Source organism: Hyla sarda, chromosome 2, assembly GCF_029499605.1.
Source record: "Hyla sarda isolate aHylSar1 chromosome 2, aHylSar1.hap1, whole genome shotgun sequence".
Lineage (NCBI taxonomy): Eukaryota > Metazoa > Chordata > Amphibia > Anura > Hylidae > Hyla > Hyla sarda.
The window spans coordinates 14,128,594-14,142,688 of record NC_079190.1 but is presented as its reverse complement, the minus strand read 5'-3'; the positions used below and the strand labels follow the sequence as shown (position 1 = coordinate 14,142,688).

The following is a 14,095-nucleotide window of genomic DNA, read 5'->3' as shown; positions in this document are numbered from 1 at the left end:
TCCTTTATTTCTTCCAACAGCACCAGATGTCTTGATAGGGGGCGCTGTTTTCTCTTCTATTTTTTTTGTGGTTCTACATTGGATGCCTGGTTGCTATTGGGACTACAATCTGTGCACAGGATACGCAAAGACTTGTAGTTTTCCAGCTATGTGCAGCTATACTGTCCCAACCACAAGACATAAGAACATTAATAGAACGTTAAGGAACGTTAGGAGCTCGAGCTGGAAAAAATCAGTAAGACCGAATTTCTACTTTTTGTTTTGTTTTTTATTGATTTGCAGTCATTTCTCAGCAAGCATTACATTGTACAGGTAGGAAACCATTGAAACGTGACAGATGGTGAGAACAAGCTTCATACCCTCAATGACACAACAACAAATATTCTCTTATAGGTTCTTTAAAGGTTTTTCGGGTGAGCATGGCCGACGGAAGAAAAGGGAGGGCATGACCAGTCACATTGGGACAGGATATTGGGAAATCCTAGGGTTCCCGGCCCAAATCGGCCAAGATTTCATATAATCTGGTTACATTGTATCCTTAGGCTTTGCTCACTGGCAATATAGGCTCCTGCCTAAGGTGCAACTCTATAGAGGAAACAAACTATATCCTAGGACAATGTACTGACACAGAGCTCCAAAACCCCTGCAGTGACGTACATGTGGCCATGCATTTATTTAGTTTGTTATACAAACTGAGACTCTACAGCTGTTGCAAAACTACAACTCCCATCATACCCTGACAGCCGAAGGCTGTCAGGGCATGATGGGAGTTGTAGTTTTTCAACATCTCGAGAGCCATAGTTTTAAAGGACTGCACTTCAGACGATAAAAGACATTTCAATCTCAAGTACCCGTCCCTCTTATTCTATACCCTGAAGCTCCTTGTTTTTTGTTTTTTTTTCCCTAACTTTTTTTGTTTTGTTTCTACTATCTGCTATCTCGGTGGGGCCTCCAACATAGTCAGGGTAGCAAGTCCACTGTATAGCAGATAGAACAGGAAGAAAAAGCAGTTGCTGGGCAACCTGGACAGATTTCATCCTCCTAACTGCCAACGACAAGTGATACATTTCAAACCCGCCAACTGATCTCCATTTCAGTGGGAAGATCCTGAGAAGGGGGAGGAGTTTTCTGTAAACCCCACCTAAATAGGGAGTGGGCAGTCCTGAGGCGGGACTTAAAGGCCCGATTTTGCCCCGATTTCTTTTTGATTTTATATTGGCAGTTATCATATTCATTCTATATTTAATTCTATATAATAAATCAAGGGGAATTCTCCATAAAACTATGAAAATATAAAGTGATATGGTTATGGTTAAGCAATATTCGGTATCTATTATAGAAGTCTAGTTATAGAAGGAATTATGTCGGCAGTGTTTTTTTTTTAGGGTGCCCTAATTTTTTTTTTATTGTAAAGTCTACGAAGCAACCTATGGGATGTAGATAATGGTAACTTCAGTTTTTTTCCTGTACGTACGTTTTTCGTTTTTTCCCTCGCCCCAACCCCCACCCCACGACGTAAATGCGCTTTTTTTTTTTTTTTTCCCACTTGTTCACCCTCAGTCCTACCACATCGACGCTAACTATGAACTTTCAACCACTGGTCACGTTACACCACATAGAAGAGTATAGGGGCATCACAGGAGGCCAGGCGATCACGTGGAGCAGTACATTCTCTTGATAGCACCGTGAACACTTAGAGATTCGGATCATTCTCACATAGAAATTTCGGACCGTACCGTACACACATAAAAAAAATAAAAATAAATTAAAGGAGTACTCCAGGATTTGAAAACTCATCTCCTATCCAAAGGAAATGGGATAAGTGTCAGATCGCAGGGTGTACGGCAATCGGACCCCCGCGATCTGACATCTACCGAACGGGGCTCTGGCAGTCCACAGAAATGGGGCGTGTCATCCACGGCACGAAGCGGTAGCTGACACGCCCCCTCAATACAACACTATAGGAGAGCCGGAGCGCTGCATTTGGCAATCTCTGGCTCTGCCATAGCGATGCGTTGAGGGGGCGTGTGGACCACCGAACGAAGCGGCAGCTGACACACCCCCTCAATACAAGGCTATAGGAGAGCCGGAGCGCTGCATTCGGCAATCTCCAGCTCTGCCATAGCGCTGCCTTGAGGGGGAGTGTCAGCTGCCGCTTCGTGCAGTAGTCAACACCCCCCCTTTCTGCGAGCTGCCTGGTTCCCGTACAGTAGATCACAGGGGGTCCCAGTGGTCGGACCCCCGCGATCTGATGCTTATCCTTAGGAAAGGGGATACATTTTCACATCCTGGAGTGCTCCTTCAAAAAAATAAATAAAAAAAATTTAAATTAAAATAAAATCGGTTCAGTGTCGTCAGAGTGTGGCGGGCGTGAGAGGACAAAAGAGTCGAGGATACAATCAGAAAGCAAAAGCTATTTCATCGTCACTAACATTATCCGGTGGCCTCGGTAGTAAAAATAATACAATAACCATAAATCATCATATAATAATCATATAATAATAGAATAAGTGCTTTTTTTAAAATTATTTTTGAAATTACTCTTTAGCTTCGGCCAGTTTATTGTTCATCTCTTTGCTCTTCTCCTTGTCTTCGGGTTTGGCGGCGGGGGAGGTGGCGGTCTCGGGCGCCTTCTTTTTGGAGGCTCGGCCGGGGATGATCTGCTTGTCTTTGGCCTTTTTCACCGGTTTATGGCTTGGGGTGGTTGTCTTTTTTGGTTTGGAAGGCTGGACGCTCGGCTTCTCCACCTGGACGGAGACAGATGCACAAAAAAAAAAAAAACATGGAGGACAACACAGACACACACGAAAGAGGTGGGAAGGAGAGTTTTAGAAAAACGTACGATGCAAGGAGACAATTCACAGAGCAGAATCATAGACATTTTACGGATAGGGCGCGGTTCACATCTGCGACGCGCAATCTGTCAGGGCAAAACTGAATGATTAAATTCTGTCTAATTATTGGATCCTATAACAGAAGCCTGATGGACCCCATTAAAATTTAATGAGCACTCTAGGAATTTTTGTTTTTCCTATATAGTGCAGCTTAAGCTTATATTAAAGAAAAATGTAGAGGTTCTTGGGTATGTCTTGTGCTTACCTGTTTTAGATGATGTGGCAGGCAGGGGCGTAGCTATAGAGGTAGCAGAGGTAACATTCGCATCGGGCCCTGGTGCCTAAGGGGGCCCAAAAACACATCGGCCCCAGACAAGACCAGTATTTTAATTGGCATATGGGGCCCTGTTGCGGATTTTGCATTGGGCCCAGAAGCTACAAGCTACACCTCTGGTGGCCGGCATGGGGGTTTTCCGTCATAATGATTCTATTTTAGAACCATAATGATTTCCCATGAATCCTCTGGCTTTGCAGAGAGAGGGTGTGGAGTCTAATCACTGCACCTGGTCATCTAATTAAGCTGCTGGTGCTGGAGGTCGCCCAAGTGAACCGATTAGACTCATAATTGGGTTGGGGTCAGTTCACACTATGTGCAGTTTATGAAGATATGAAGTCTTCAAGCTGTGTTTACATGTCACGTTTTTTCCAAATTTTTGTAAGCTTTTTCTTTACAGCATTTTGACCATGTTTTTGCTGTGATTTTTCCAAAATTTTCACGATTTCAGAAAAATCACATAAAAACGTAGGGGAGGTGTATAACTACTATATATCCTGATCCTATAGAGATAGCAGCAGCAGTATACAGATAGAGCTGGAGGGGAGGTGTATAACTACTATATATCCTGATCCTATAGAGATAGCAGCAGCAGTATACAGATAGAGCTGGAGGGGAGGTGTATAACTACTATATATCCTGATCCTATAGAGATAGCAGCAGCAGTATACAGATAGAGCTGGAGGGGAGGTGAATAACTACTATATATCCTGATCCTATAGAGATAGCAGCAGCAGTATACAGATAGAGCTGGAGGGGAGGTGTATAACTACTATATATCCTGATCCTATAGAGATAGCAGCAGCAGTATACAGATAGAGCTGGAGGGGAGGTGTATAACTACTATATATCCTGATCCTATAGAGATAGCAGCAGCAGTATACAGATAGAGCTGGAGGGGAGGTGAATAACTACTATATATCCTGATCCTATAGAGATAGCAGCAGCAGTATACAGATAGAGCTGGAGGGGAGGTGTATAACTACTATATATCCTGATCCTATAGAGATAGCAGCAGCAGTATACAGATAGAGCTGGAGGGGATATGTACAATTACTATATATCCTGATCCCATAGAGATAGCAGCAGTACACAGCTAAAGCTGGAGGGGATATGTAAAACTACTATATATCCTGATCCCATAGAGATAGCAGCAGTATACAGACAGAGCTGGAGGGGAGTGGTATAACTATTATATATCCTGATCCCATAGAGATAACAGCAGTATACAGATAGAGCTAGAGGGGAGGTGTATAACTACTATATATATCCTGATCCCATAGAGATAGCAGCAGTATACAGATAAAGCTGGAGGGGATATGTAAGACTACTATATATCCTGATCCCATAGAGATAGCAGCAGTATACAGATAAAGCTGGAGGGGATATGTACAACTACTATATATCCTGATCCCATAGAGATAGCAGCAGTATACAGATAGAGCTGGAGGGGTATAACTACTACTTATCCTGATCCCATACAGATAGCAGCAGTATACAGACAGAGCTGGAGGGGAGGGGTATAACTATTATATATCCTGATCCTATAGAGACAGCAGCAGAAGAGATCAGATAGTTGATGATGTCATCCTATAGATCCCAGAAAGTCAGCTGACCCAGGACTGACCACTTTCTCTCACTGAGCACTGTGATTTCCTGTGGGCCAGACTGGTGATCACATGACCCAGTTACAGTAACAAAACTAATGGATGCAGCTGTGCTGTAATGAAAGAAATGGCGCTTTAGGAATAGTGATGGTAAAAAAAAACATAAAAACGCCGGAGTGCTTCTTTAAAGGGGTCCGTCGGGCTCCTTTGGTGTCCAATGTGCACCGGATGGTTTTGTATGTCGCTGCTATACCAAGTATACTAATATATATTATTCCAGCTCACACAGCTTACAGTTTAGATACAATGTATCACAATAATTAAACACGGCAACCCTACCGAACAAGTGGAGCTGTAATACAAAGCATAGGGGCCGACCTGCTGCCAGAGGCTTTAAAGGGGTACTCCGGAGGAAAACTTTTTTTTTTTTTTTTTAATCAACTGTACCAGAAAGTTAAACAGATTTGTAAATGACTTCTATTAAAAAATCTTAATTCTTCCAGTACTTATTAGCTGCTGAATACTACAGAGGAAATTCTTTTCTTTTTGGAACACAGAGCTCTCTGCTGACATCATGAGCACAGTGCTCTCTGCTGACATATCTGTCCATTCTAAGAACTGTCCAGAGTAGGAGAAAATCCCCATAACAAATATATTCTGCTCTGGACAGTTGCTAAAATGGACAGAGATGTCAGCAGAGAGCACTGTGCTCGTGATGTCAGCAGAGAGCACTGTGTTCCAAAAAGAAAGGAATTTCCTCTGTAGTATTCAGCAGCTAATAAGTACTGGAAGGATTAAGATTTTTTAATGGAAGTAATTTACAAATCTGTTTAACTTTCTGGCACCAGTTGATTTAACCCCTTAACGACAATGGACGTAAATGTACGTCATGGTGACGTGGTACTTAACGCACCATGACGTACATTTACGCGCCGCCATGATTGCGAGCACCGGAGCCGCCATGATTTTAATTAAAATTTTAAAAAAAAGTTCTCCACCGGAGTACCCCTTTAATAAGACAGGCGCCAATAGGCAATGCAATTAATAGATGTATCCTAGTGGAGCAGCGCTGCAGTGTACAGCAGTGTTTCCCAACCAGGGTGCCCTCAGCTGTTGCAAAACTACAACTCCCAGCATGCCACTGTTATCATTATGGGCAAAAAAAAAAAAAACTCATGCCTGCCACATCGTCTAAAACAGGTAAGTACAAAGCATACACAAGAACCTGTATATCCATGTTTCCCAACCAGTGTACCTCCAGCTGTTGAAAAACTACAACTCCCAGCATACCGGGACAGCCGAAGGCTGTCCTGGAATGCTGGGAGTTGTAGTTTTGCAACAGCTGGAGACATCCCGGTTGGGAAACACTGTTTTACAGCATAGGAGAAGACACTGACAAGCATATGGCGGCAGATTTCAGACTACCTCAGTATCCAATGGACAATGCAGCTATGTTGCAGTCACTGTTTCCTAATAGAGCAGCGCTGCAGTGTACAGCATAGGGAGCAGCAGCGGCAGCCTGAGTCTCTAATGATCCAGAAGGTAGATTTCGGACTACGGGTGCAGCATTCACACCACGTTTTTGCAATACAGTTCCCATAAACGTTTTCAATGGGAAAACCGTATGCATTGACTCTCCATTGAAAACCGTATATGCCAAAAGATGCATCAGGTTGTGTCAGTTTTGCATCTTGTAAGGTTTTGTCAGTTTTTTTTCCCCGTACCCAAAACCGTAGCCTACCAGGGTTTTTGGTCCGGGTGAAAAACTGCATTAAACCGTATACGTTTTTATTTTTTAACATGGGAGTCAATGGGAACCGTACAGAACCGTATGTGCGTACGGTTCCATCCTGTTTTCACCATACGGTTTTTGACTTTGCACAGTTTTTTGTCTTGGAATTTCAATCAAACAAGTGAAACTTTATTCAAAATGGTGTGAAAAGTTAAAAACGTATATTTTTTTTTCCCTTAAAAAGCGGATGCAACCAGACATCATTTTTCAAACCGTATACGGTTTTTAACTGTATACGGGTTGAAATTTGTACAGACGTTTTGATGCCGTTTCGTCCGGTTTTGAGGAATCCGTTTTTCATCAAAAACCTGATGCGGGAAGTGTATTGCAAAAACGGGGTGTGAATGCCGCCTGCCTCAGTCTTCAAAAGACGATGCAGCACAGCTATAGTTGCCTGACTATTCTTTTATGGATCAGCGCTGCAGTGTACAGCACAGGGAAGTAGGGAGCAGTATTCTGAGGCTGGTGAAATAGGAGTGTAATGTCCCAGTACAGGACATGGTCCTGCACTACACTTAGGCCCTGTCAGGTGACCTGGGGGCTCTCCTGCAGTGTCTCCCCTGCTGTTACTTTAAAGGGGTACTCCGGTGGAAAACTCTTTTTTTTTAATCAACTGGTGCCAGAAAGTTAAACAGATTTGTAAATGACTTCTATTAAAAAAAAATCTTTACCCTTCCAGTACTTATTAGCAGCTGTATGCTACAGAGGAAATTCTATACTTTTTGAATTTCTTTCTTGTCTTGTCCACAGTGCTCTCTGCTGACACCTCTGTCCGTGTCAGGAACTGTCCAGAGCAACATAGGTTTGCAATAGGGATTTTCTCCTGCTCTGGACATTTCCTGATACGGGCATCAGGTGTCAGCAGAGAGCAGTGTGGACAAGACAAAAAAGAAATTCAAAAAGTATGGAATTTTCTCTGTAGCATACAGCTGCTAAAAAGTACTGGAAGGGTAAAGATTTTTTTTAATAGAAGCCATTTACAAATCTATTTAACTTTCTGGCACCAGTTGATTTAAAAAAAAAAAAAAAAAAAAAAGTTTTCCACCGGAGTACCCCTTTAAAGTTATTTATTGTACTATATGTATAGTCAGTATACTAAGGTATAGACAGTATAAAGGACCTTTGGAGGACTAATGTAATTGTCTAAAGGACCTGCGAGGTGTCACGTGTTATGTTTATGTTACCCAGAGAGCACCAGCTTAAAGGGGTTATCCAGGAAAAAACTTTTTTTTTATACATATATATATATATATATACATACACACACATATATATCAACTGGCTCCAGAAAGATAAACGGATTTGTAAATTACTTCTATTAAAAAATCTTAATCCTTTCATTACTCATGAGCTGCTGAAGTTGAGTTGTTCTTTTCTGTCTAAGTGCTCTCTGATGACACGTGTCTCTGGAACCGCCCAGTTTTTAAGCAAATCCCCATAGCAAACCTCTTCTACTCTGTGCAGTTCCCGAGACAGACAGAGATGTCAGCAGAGAGCACTGTTGCCAGACAGAAAACAACAACTCAACTTCAGCAGCTGATAATTATTGAAAGGATTAAGAGTTTTTCATAGAAGTCATTTACAAATCTGTTTACCTTTCTGGAGCCAGTTGATATACATTTTATTTTTTATTTTTCCTAGAATACCCCTTTCACACATGACCCGCAGCTTGACCTATGGGCTTCTAGTAAAGCCCCCCCCCCCCCCCTTTATTAGGAAGGGAGGCGCTGCAATCTGCCACTTTTGCTCTTATGATTTTACTGGGGAACAGTGGAGACCAGACGTCTCAGTGCTAGTGTCCAGCACCTGGAAGGCCTCAAATCTACAGTCAATTTCAGTCAAGTCTATGTCTGCTGTCACTGCCTACAGCCCAGTCCAGCCTAAAGTCAATTATCGAAAGTCTATTACAAGTATAATTGGTCTCAGCAATCTGCGAGGTCCTTCTGTGTTCCTTGCCACTAGTGTTGAGCGGTATAGGCCATATTCGAATTTGCGATATTTTGCGAATATATGGATGAATATTCGTCATATATATCGCTTCTCGGCCTTTTGGCTAAGATCAAGTATAGTACCTTTCCTGTTAGTTGGCGTTGTGGAAGACCACCAAGGCAGGATGGGGAACCACACAGTAGGACGGGTGTACCAGGGATGGCTGTATAGCACAGCAGTCATCCCCGATGAGACCTGTTCCCTGCTGGATCTGGCCTTAAGGTCCGGGTAGAGTGAAGGCCGAGGTGCACAAGTGCCCTGGGCGTGGTGACCCCAGGGTGCCGGAATTCATTTGGGATTGGCAACCCCACTTGAATGAAAGTACACAGCACGCACTTTTTCTCTCACTCTTCTGGGCACTCACCCTTAGTATCCCGGCCTTCCGGCTAGGATCGGGGAATTTTTATAGATCCGGTCGGATGTCCGGGCAGTATTACACACTGCGCACATCCACTTATTTATTTTTTGTCACTGTGTCCACTTTTTGTGTTCGTTTGTTCACTAGGATTTGGTAGGGTGCGGTAGCCCTTCTGGGTGTCCCTCCTGCCGGTCTAGGGGAGGTGTGTGTGGCCATTAGGTTCCTCACCTCCCTGCTATACCCCGTGGCATCCTGTTTCGGCAGGATGCCAAACCAATTTTACTGGTTCCTTGGTGACAACCTTGTTAATGCCTAGTTGTTTGGGGGGAACACTTTCGGTACCCTGAGTAGCTTCGGCGAAAGGGAACATCGTACCTGGAACCTCGCAGGTGCCTTTTGGCCCGGAGGCGAAAGGTTTGGTTTGTTGGGGGGCCTCTCTCCTTTCGGAGAAGGGCTTGCGATAGACCGCATCCTCGTGCACGTTTTTTTTGTGTGAACACTTGCACTTTTTACTTGCACTTGGGTGATTTGAGAGCACGTACCTCGGCTTTCAATAAAAAAAATAAAATATTTGTCATATATTTGCTAAATTCGCATATTCGTAATATTCACGTTTTATTTTCGCATATGCAAAAATTTGTATATGCGAAAATTAGCATATGCAAAATTAGCATATGCGAAAATTCGCACGCCAGTCTATACGCACAGTAGTAGTAGAGCCTTCTTTACATCACACAAGCTGGAAGCAGAGAGGGATGATCACTGTGATGTGTACTGGGGAAAAAAAAAAAAAAAACGAATATTCGTAATTGTGAATATATAGTGCTATATTCGCGAATTCGCAAATATGCGATATTCGCGAATAAAATTTGCATTGCGAATATTTGCGAGCAACACTACTGGCCACCTCTCTGGGATTCTGGCCGAGCTGTAGAGACTATAACACCTGTCAGACCTCAGTAAAGCCTCCGTTAAACCATAACCTGGTCGTGGACTCTCATGTTCACTGCCCGATACCTAAAAAAAACACTCTGGCGTCACGAACATTATTGATTAATCACACCTTGCCCCTGGGGTTAATACCATCTGCCCCATCCACCTACACCGCTACACCCCGTGGTCCTGCCATCACCGTGGGTCACCATAGGAGACATACTGGGGGAGATTTATCAAAACTTGTGCAGAGGAAACTTTGACCAGTTGCCCATGGCAACCAATCAGATCGCTTCTTTCAGTTTTCAGAGGCCTTTTCAAAACTGAAAGAAGCGATCTGATTGGTTGCTATGGGCAACTGGTCAAAGTTTCCTTTGCACAAGTTTTGATAATTCTCCCCCACTGTGTCCTAATAGATCAGAGCTGCAGTGTACAGCATAGAGAAGTACGGAACAGGAGCCTGAGCCTCTAAAGCAGTGCTTCCCATCCAGCCTGCCTCCAGCTGTTGCAAAACAACAACTCCCAGGATGCCCGGACAGCCGAAGGCTGTCCGGGCATCCTGGGAGTTGTAGTTTTGCAACAGCTGGAGGCACCCTGGTTGGTTAACACTTCTCTAAAGAGACATTTCAGACTATCTCAGTTTACAATAGATAATGCAGCTAAACTGTAGTGGTCTGACTATGCTTTAACCCCTTAAGGACGCAGGACGTAAATGTACGTCCTGGTGAGGTGGTACTTAACGCACCAGGACGTACATTTACGTCCAGTGCATAACTGCGGGCATCGGAGCGATGCCCGTGTCATGCGCGGCTGATACCGGCTGCTGATCGCAGCCAGGGACCCGCCGGCAATGGCCGACGCCCGCGATCTCGCGGGCGTCCGCCATTAACCCCTCAGGTGCCGGGATCAATACAGATCCCGGCATCTGCGGCAGTGCGCGATTTCAATGAATGATCGGATCGCCCGCAGCGCTGCTGCGGGGATCCGATCATTCAGAACGCCGCACGGAGGTCCCCTCACCTTCCTCCTTCCGGCGTCTTCTGCTCTGGTCTGAGATCGAGCAGACCAGAGCAGAAGATCACCGATAATACTGATCTGTTCTATGTCCTATACATAGAATAGATCAGTATTAGCAATCATGGTATTGCTATGAATAGTCCCCTATTCAAGTGTAAAAAAAAAAAATGTAAAAAAAAATGTAAAAGTAAAAAAAAGGGAAAAATCCCCTCCCCCAATAAAAAAGTTAAACGTTGTTTTTTTCCTATTTTACCCCCAAAAAGCGTAAAAAATAAATTTAATAGACATATTTGGTATCGACGCGTGCGTAAATATCCGAACTATTAAAATAAAATGTTAATGATCCCGTACGGTGAACGGCGTGAACGTAAAAAAAAGTCCAAAATTTCTACTTTTTTAATATATTTTATTTAAAAAAATTTATTAAAAGTTTTTTATATGCAAATGTGGTATCAAAAAAAGTACAGATCATGGCGCAAAAAATGAGCCCTCATACCGCCGCTTATACGGAAAAATAAAAAAGTTAGAGGTCATCAAAATAAAGGGATTATAAACGTACTAATTTGGTTAAAAAGTTTGTGATTTTTTTTTAAGCGCAACAATAATATAAAAGTATATAATAATGGGTATCATTTTAATCATATTGACCCTCAGAATAAAGAACACATGTCATTTTTACCATAAATTGTACGGCGTGAAAACGAAACCTTCCAAAAAACAAGCCCTCATACTAGTCTGTGGATGAAAATATAAAAGAGTTATGATTTTTAGAAGGCGAGGAGGAAAAAATGAAAACGTAAAAATGGCCTTAAGGCTAAAATGGGCTGAGTCCTTAAGGGGTTAAAGGGGTACTCCCGTGGAAAACTTTTTATTTTTTATTTTTATTTTTTTATCAACTGGTGCCAGAAAGTTAAACAGATTTTTAAATTACTTCTATTAAAAAATCTTAATCCGTCCAGTCCTTATTAGGGGCTGTAAACTACAGAGGAAATGCTTTTCCTTTTGGATTTCTCTTATGTCACGACCACAGTGCTCTCTGCTGACCTCTGCTGTCCATTTTAGGAACTGTCCAGAGTAGCATAGGTTTGCTATGGGGATTTTCTCCTGCTCTGGACAGTTCCTGATACGGACATCAGGTGTCAGCAGAGAGCACTGTGGCCAGACAGAAAAGAAATCCAAAAAGAAAAGAATTTCCTCTGTAGTATACAGCAGCTTCTAAGTACTGGAAGGATTAAGATTTTTTTAATAGAAGTAATTTACAAATCTGTTTAACTTTCTGGCACCAGTTGATTAAAAAAGTTTTCCACCCGAGTACCCCTTTAAAGCAGTGCTTCCCATCCAGCCTGCCTCCAGCTGTTGCAAAACTACAACTCCCAGCATGTCCGGACAGCCTTTGGTTGTCCAGGCATGCTGGGAGTTGTAGTTTTGCAACAGCTGGAGGCCCCTCGGTTGGACTACAGAGCTGCAGTGTACAGCATGGTGGAGGACAAAGCTATATCCTGAGCCTGTAATGAGACAAGTAAACCTAGAGCAGTCGGCCATGACAGAGCTGGGTGTCCCCCATACCGCTCCCTGTGTGGTGACAATGTGAAACTGCAGCCCACGCCCAGGAGCAGCGCCGCAACTAACAACAGGATACAGGTGTGAACACTGACACCACAAGACACAGCTCTGACCAGCCCGACACACTGCTCCAAAATTCTGCTGTGCTTAGACATACAAAGTCAGGATAAGTCAGTATAACATAAGTCAGGATAAGTAATGTAATGTATGTACACAGTGACCTCACCAGCAGAATAGTGAGTACAGCTCTGGGGAATAATACAGGATATAACTCAGGATCAGTACAGGATAAGTAATGTAATGTATGTACACAGTGACCTCACCAGCAGAATAGTGAGTACAGCTCTGAGGTATAATACAGGATATAACTCAGGATCAGTACAGGATAAGTAATGTAATGTATGTACACAGTGACCCCACCAGCAGAATAGTGAGTACAGCTCTGGAGTATAATACAGGATATAACTCAGGGTCAGTACAGGATACGTAATGTAATGTATGTACACAGTGACATCACCAGCAGAATAGTGAGTACAGCTCTGGAGTATAATCCAGGATATAACTCAGGATCAGTACAGGATAAGTAATGTAATGTATGTACACAGTGACCTCACCAGCAGAATAGTGAGTACAGCTCTGGAGTATAATACAGGATATAACTCAGGATCAGTACAGGATAAGTAATGTAATGTATGTACACAGTGACCTCACCAGCAGAATAGTGAGTACAGCTCTGGAGTATAATACAGGATATAACTCAGGATCAGTACAGGATAAGTAATGTAATGTATGTACACAGTGATCTCACCAGCAGAATAGTGAGTACAGCTCTGGAGTATAATACAGGATATAACTCAGGATCAGTGCAGGATAAGTAATGTAATGTATGTACACAGTGACCCCACCAGCAGAATAGTGAGTACAGCTCTGGAGTATAATACAGGATATAACTCAGGATCAGTACAGGATAAGTAATGTAATGTATGCACACAGTGACCCCACCAGCAGAATAGTGAGTACAGCTCTGGAGTATAATACAGGATATAACGCAGGATCAGTACAGGATAAGTAATGTAATGTATGTACACAGTGACCTCACCAGCAGAATAGTGAGTACAGCTCTGGAGTATAATACAGGATATAACTCAGGATCAGTACAGGATAAGTAATGTAATGTATGTACACAGTGACCTCACCAGCAGAATAGTGAGTACAGTTCTGGAGTATAATACAGGATATAACTCAGGATCAGTACAGGATAAGTAATGTAATGTATGTACACAGTGACCTCACCAGCAGATTAGTGAGTACAGCTCTGGGGTATAATACAGGATATAACTCAGGATCAGTACAGGATAAGTAATGTAATGTATATACACAGTGACCTCACCAGCAGAATAGTGAGTACAGCTCTGGAGTATAATACAGGATATAACTCAGGATCAGTACAGGATAAGTAATGTAATGTATGTACACAGTGACCTCACCAGCAGAATAGTGAGTGCAGCTCTGGAGTTAATCTAGTAGCTCAGGTTGCTTTGTCCCTTCCCGGTGCTTTACACTGTAGCTCTGCTTGTTCGGAGCAAAACAACTGATGGCGTACTGTTCCTTTAAGGCTGAAAATATGGTCATTAAGGGGTTAAAAAAAAATATGGAAGCAGACAGAGG

General features: G+C 42.9%; 1 protein-coding gene across 1 annotated transcript in view; it reads right to left on the bottom strand.

Annotated features, from left to right (window-relative positions):
* Window positions 1-14,095, bottom strand: part of MAP6 (microtubule associated protein 6) — a 97,696-nt gene that overhangs the window by 36,815 nt on the left and 46,786 nt on the right. Inside the window, exon 4 of the mRNA XM_056560021.1 lies at window positions 2,542-2,747. Coding sequence (XP_056415996.1) covers window positions 2,542-2,747 — 206 coding nt within the window. The remainder of the gene's footprint in view (window positions 1-2,541; window positions 2,748-14,095) is intronic.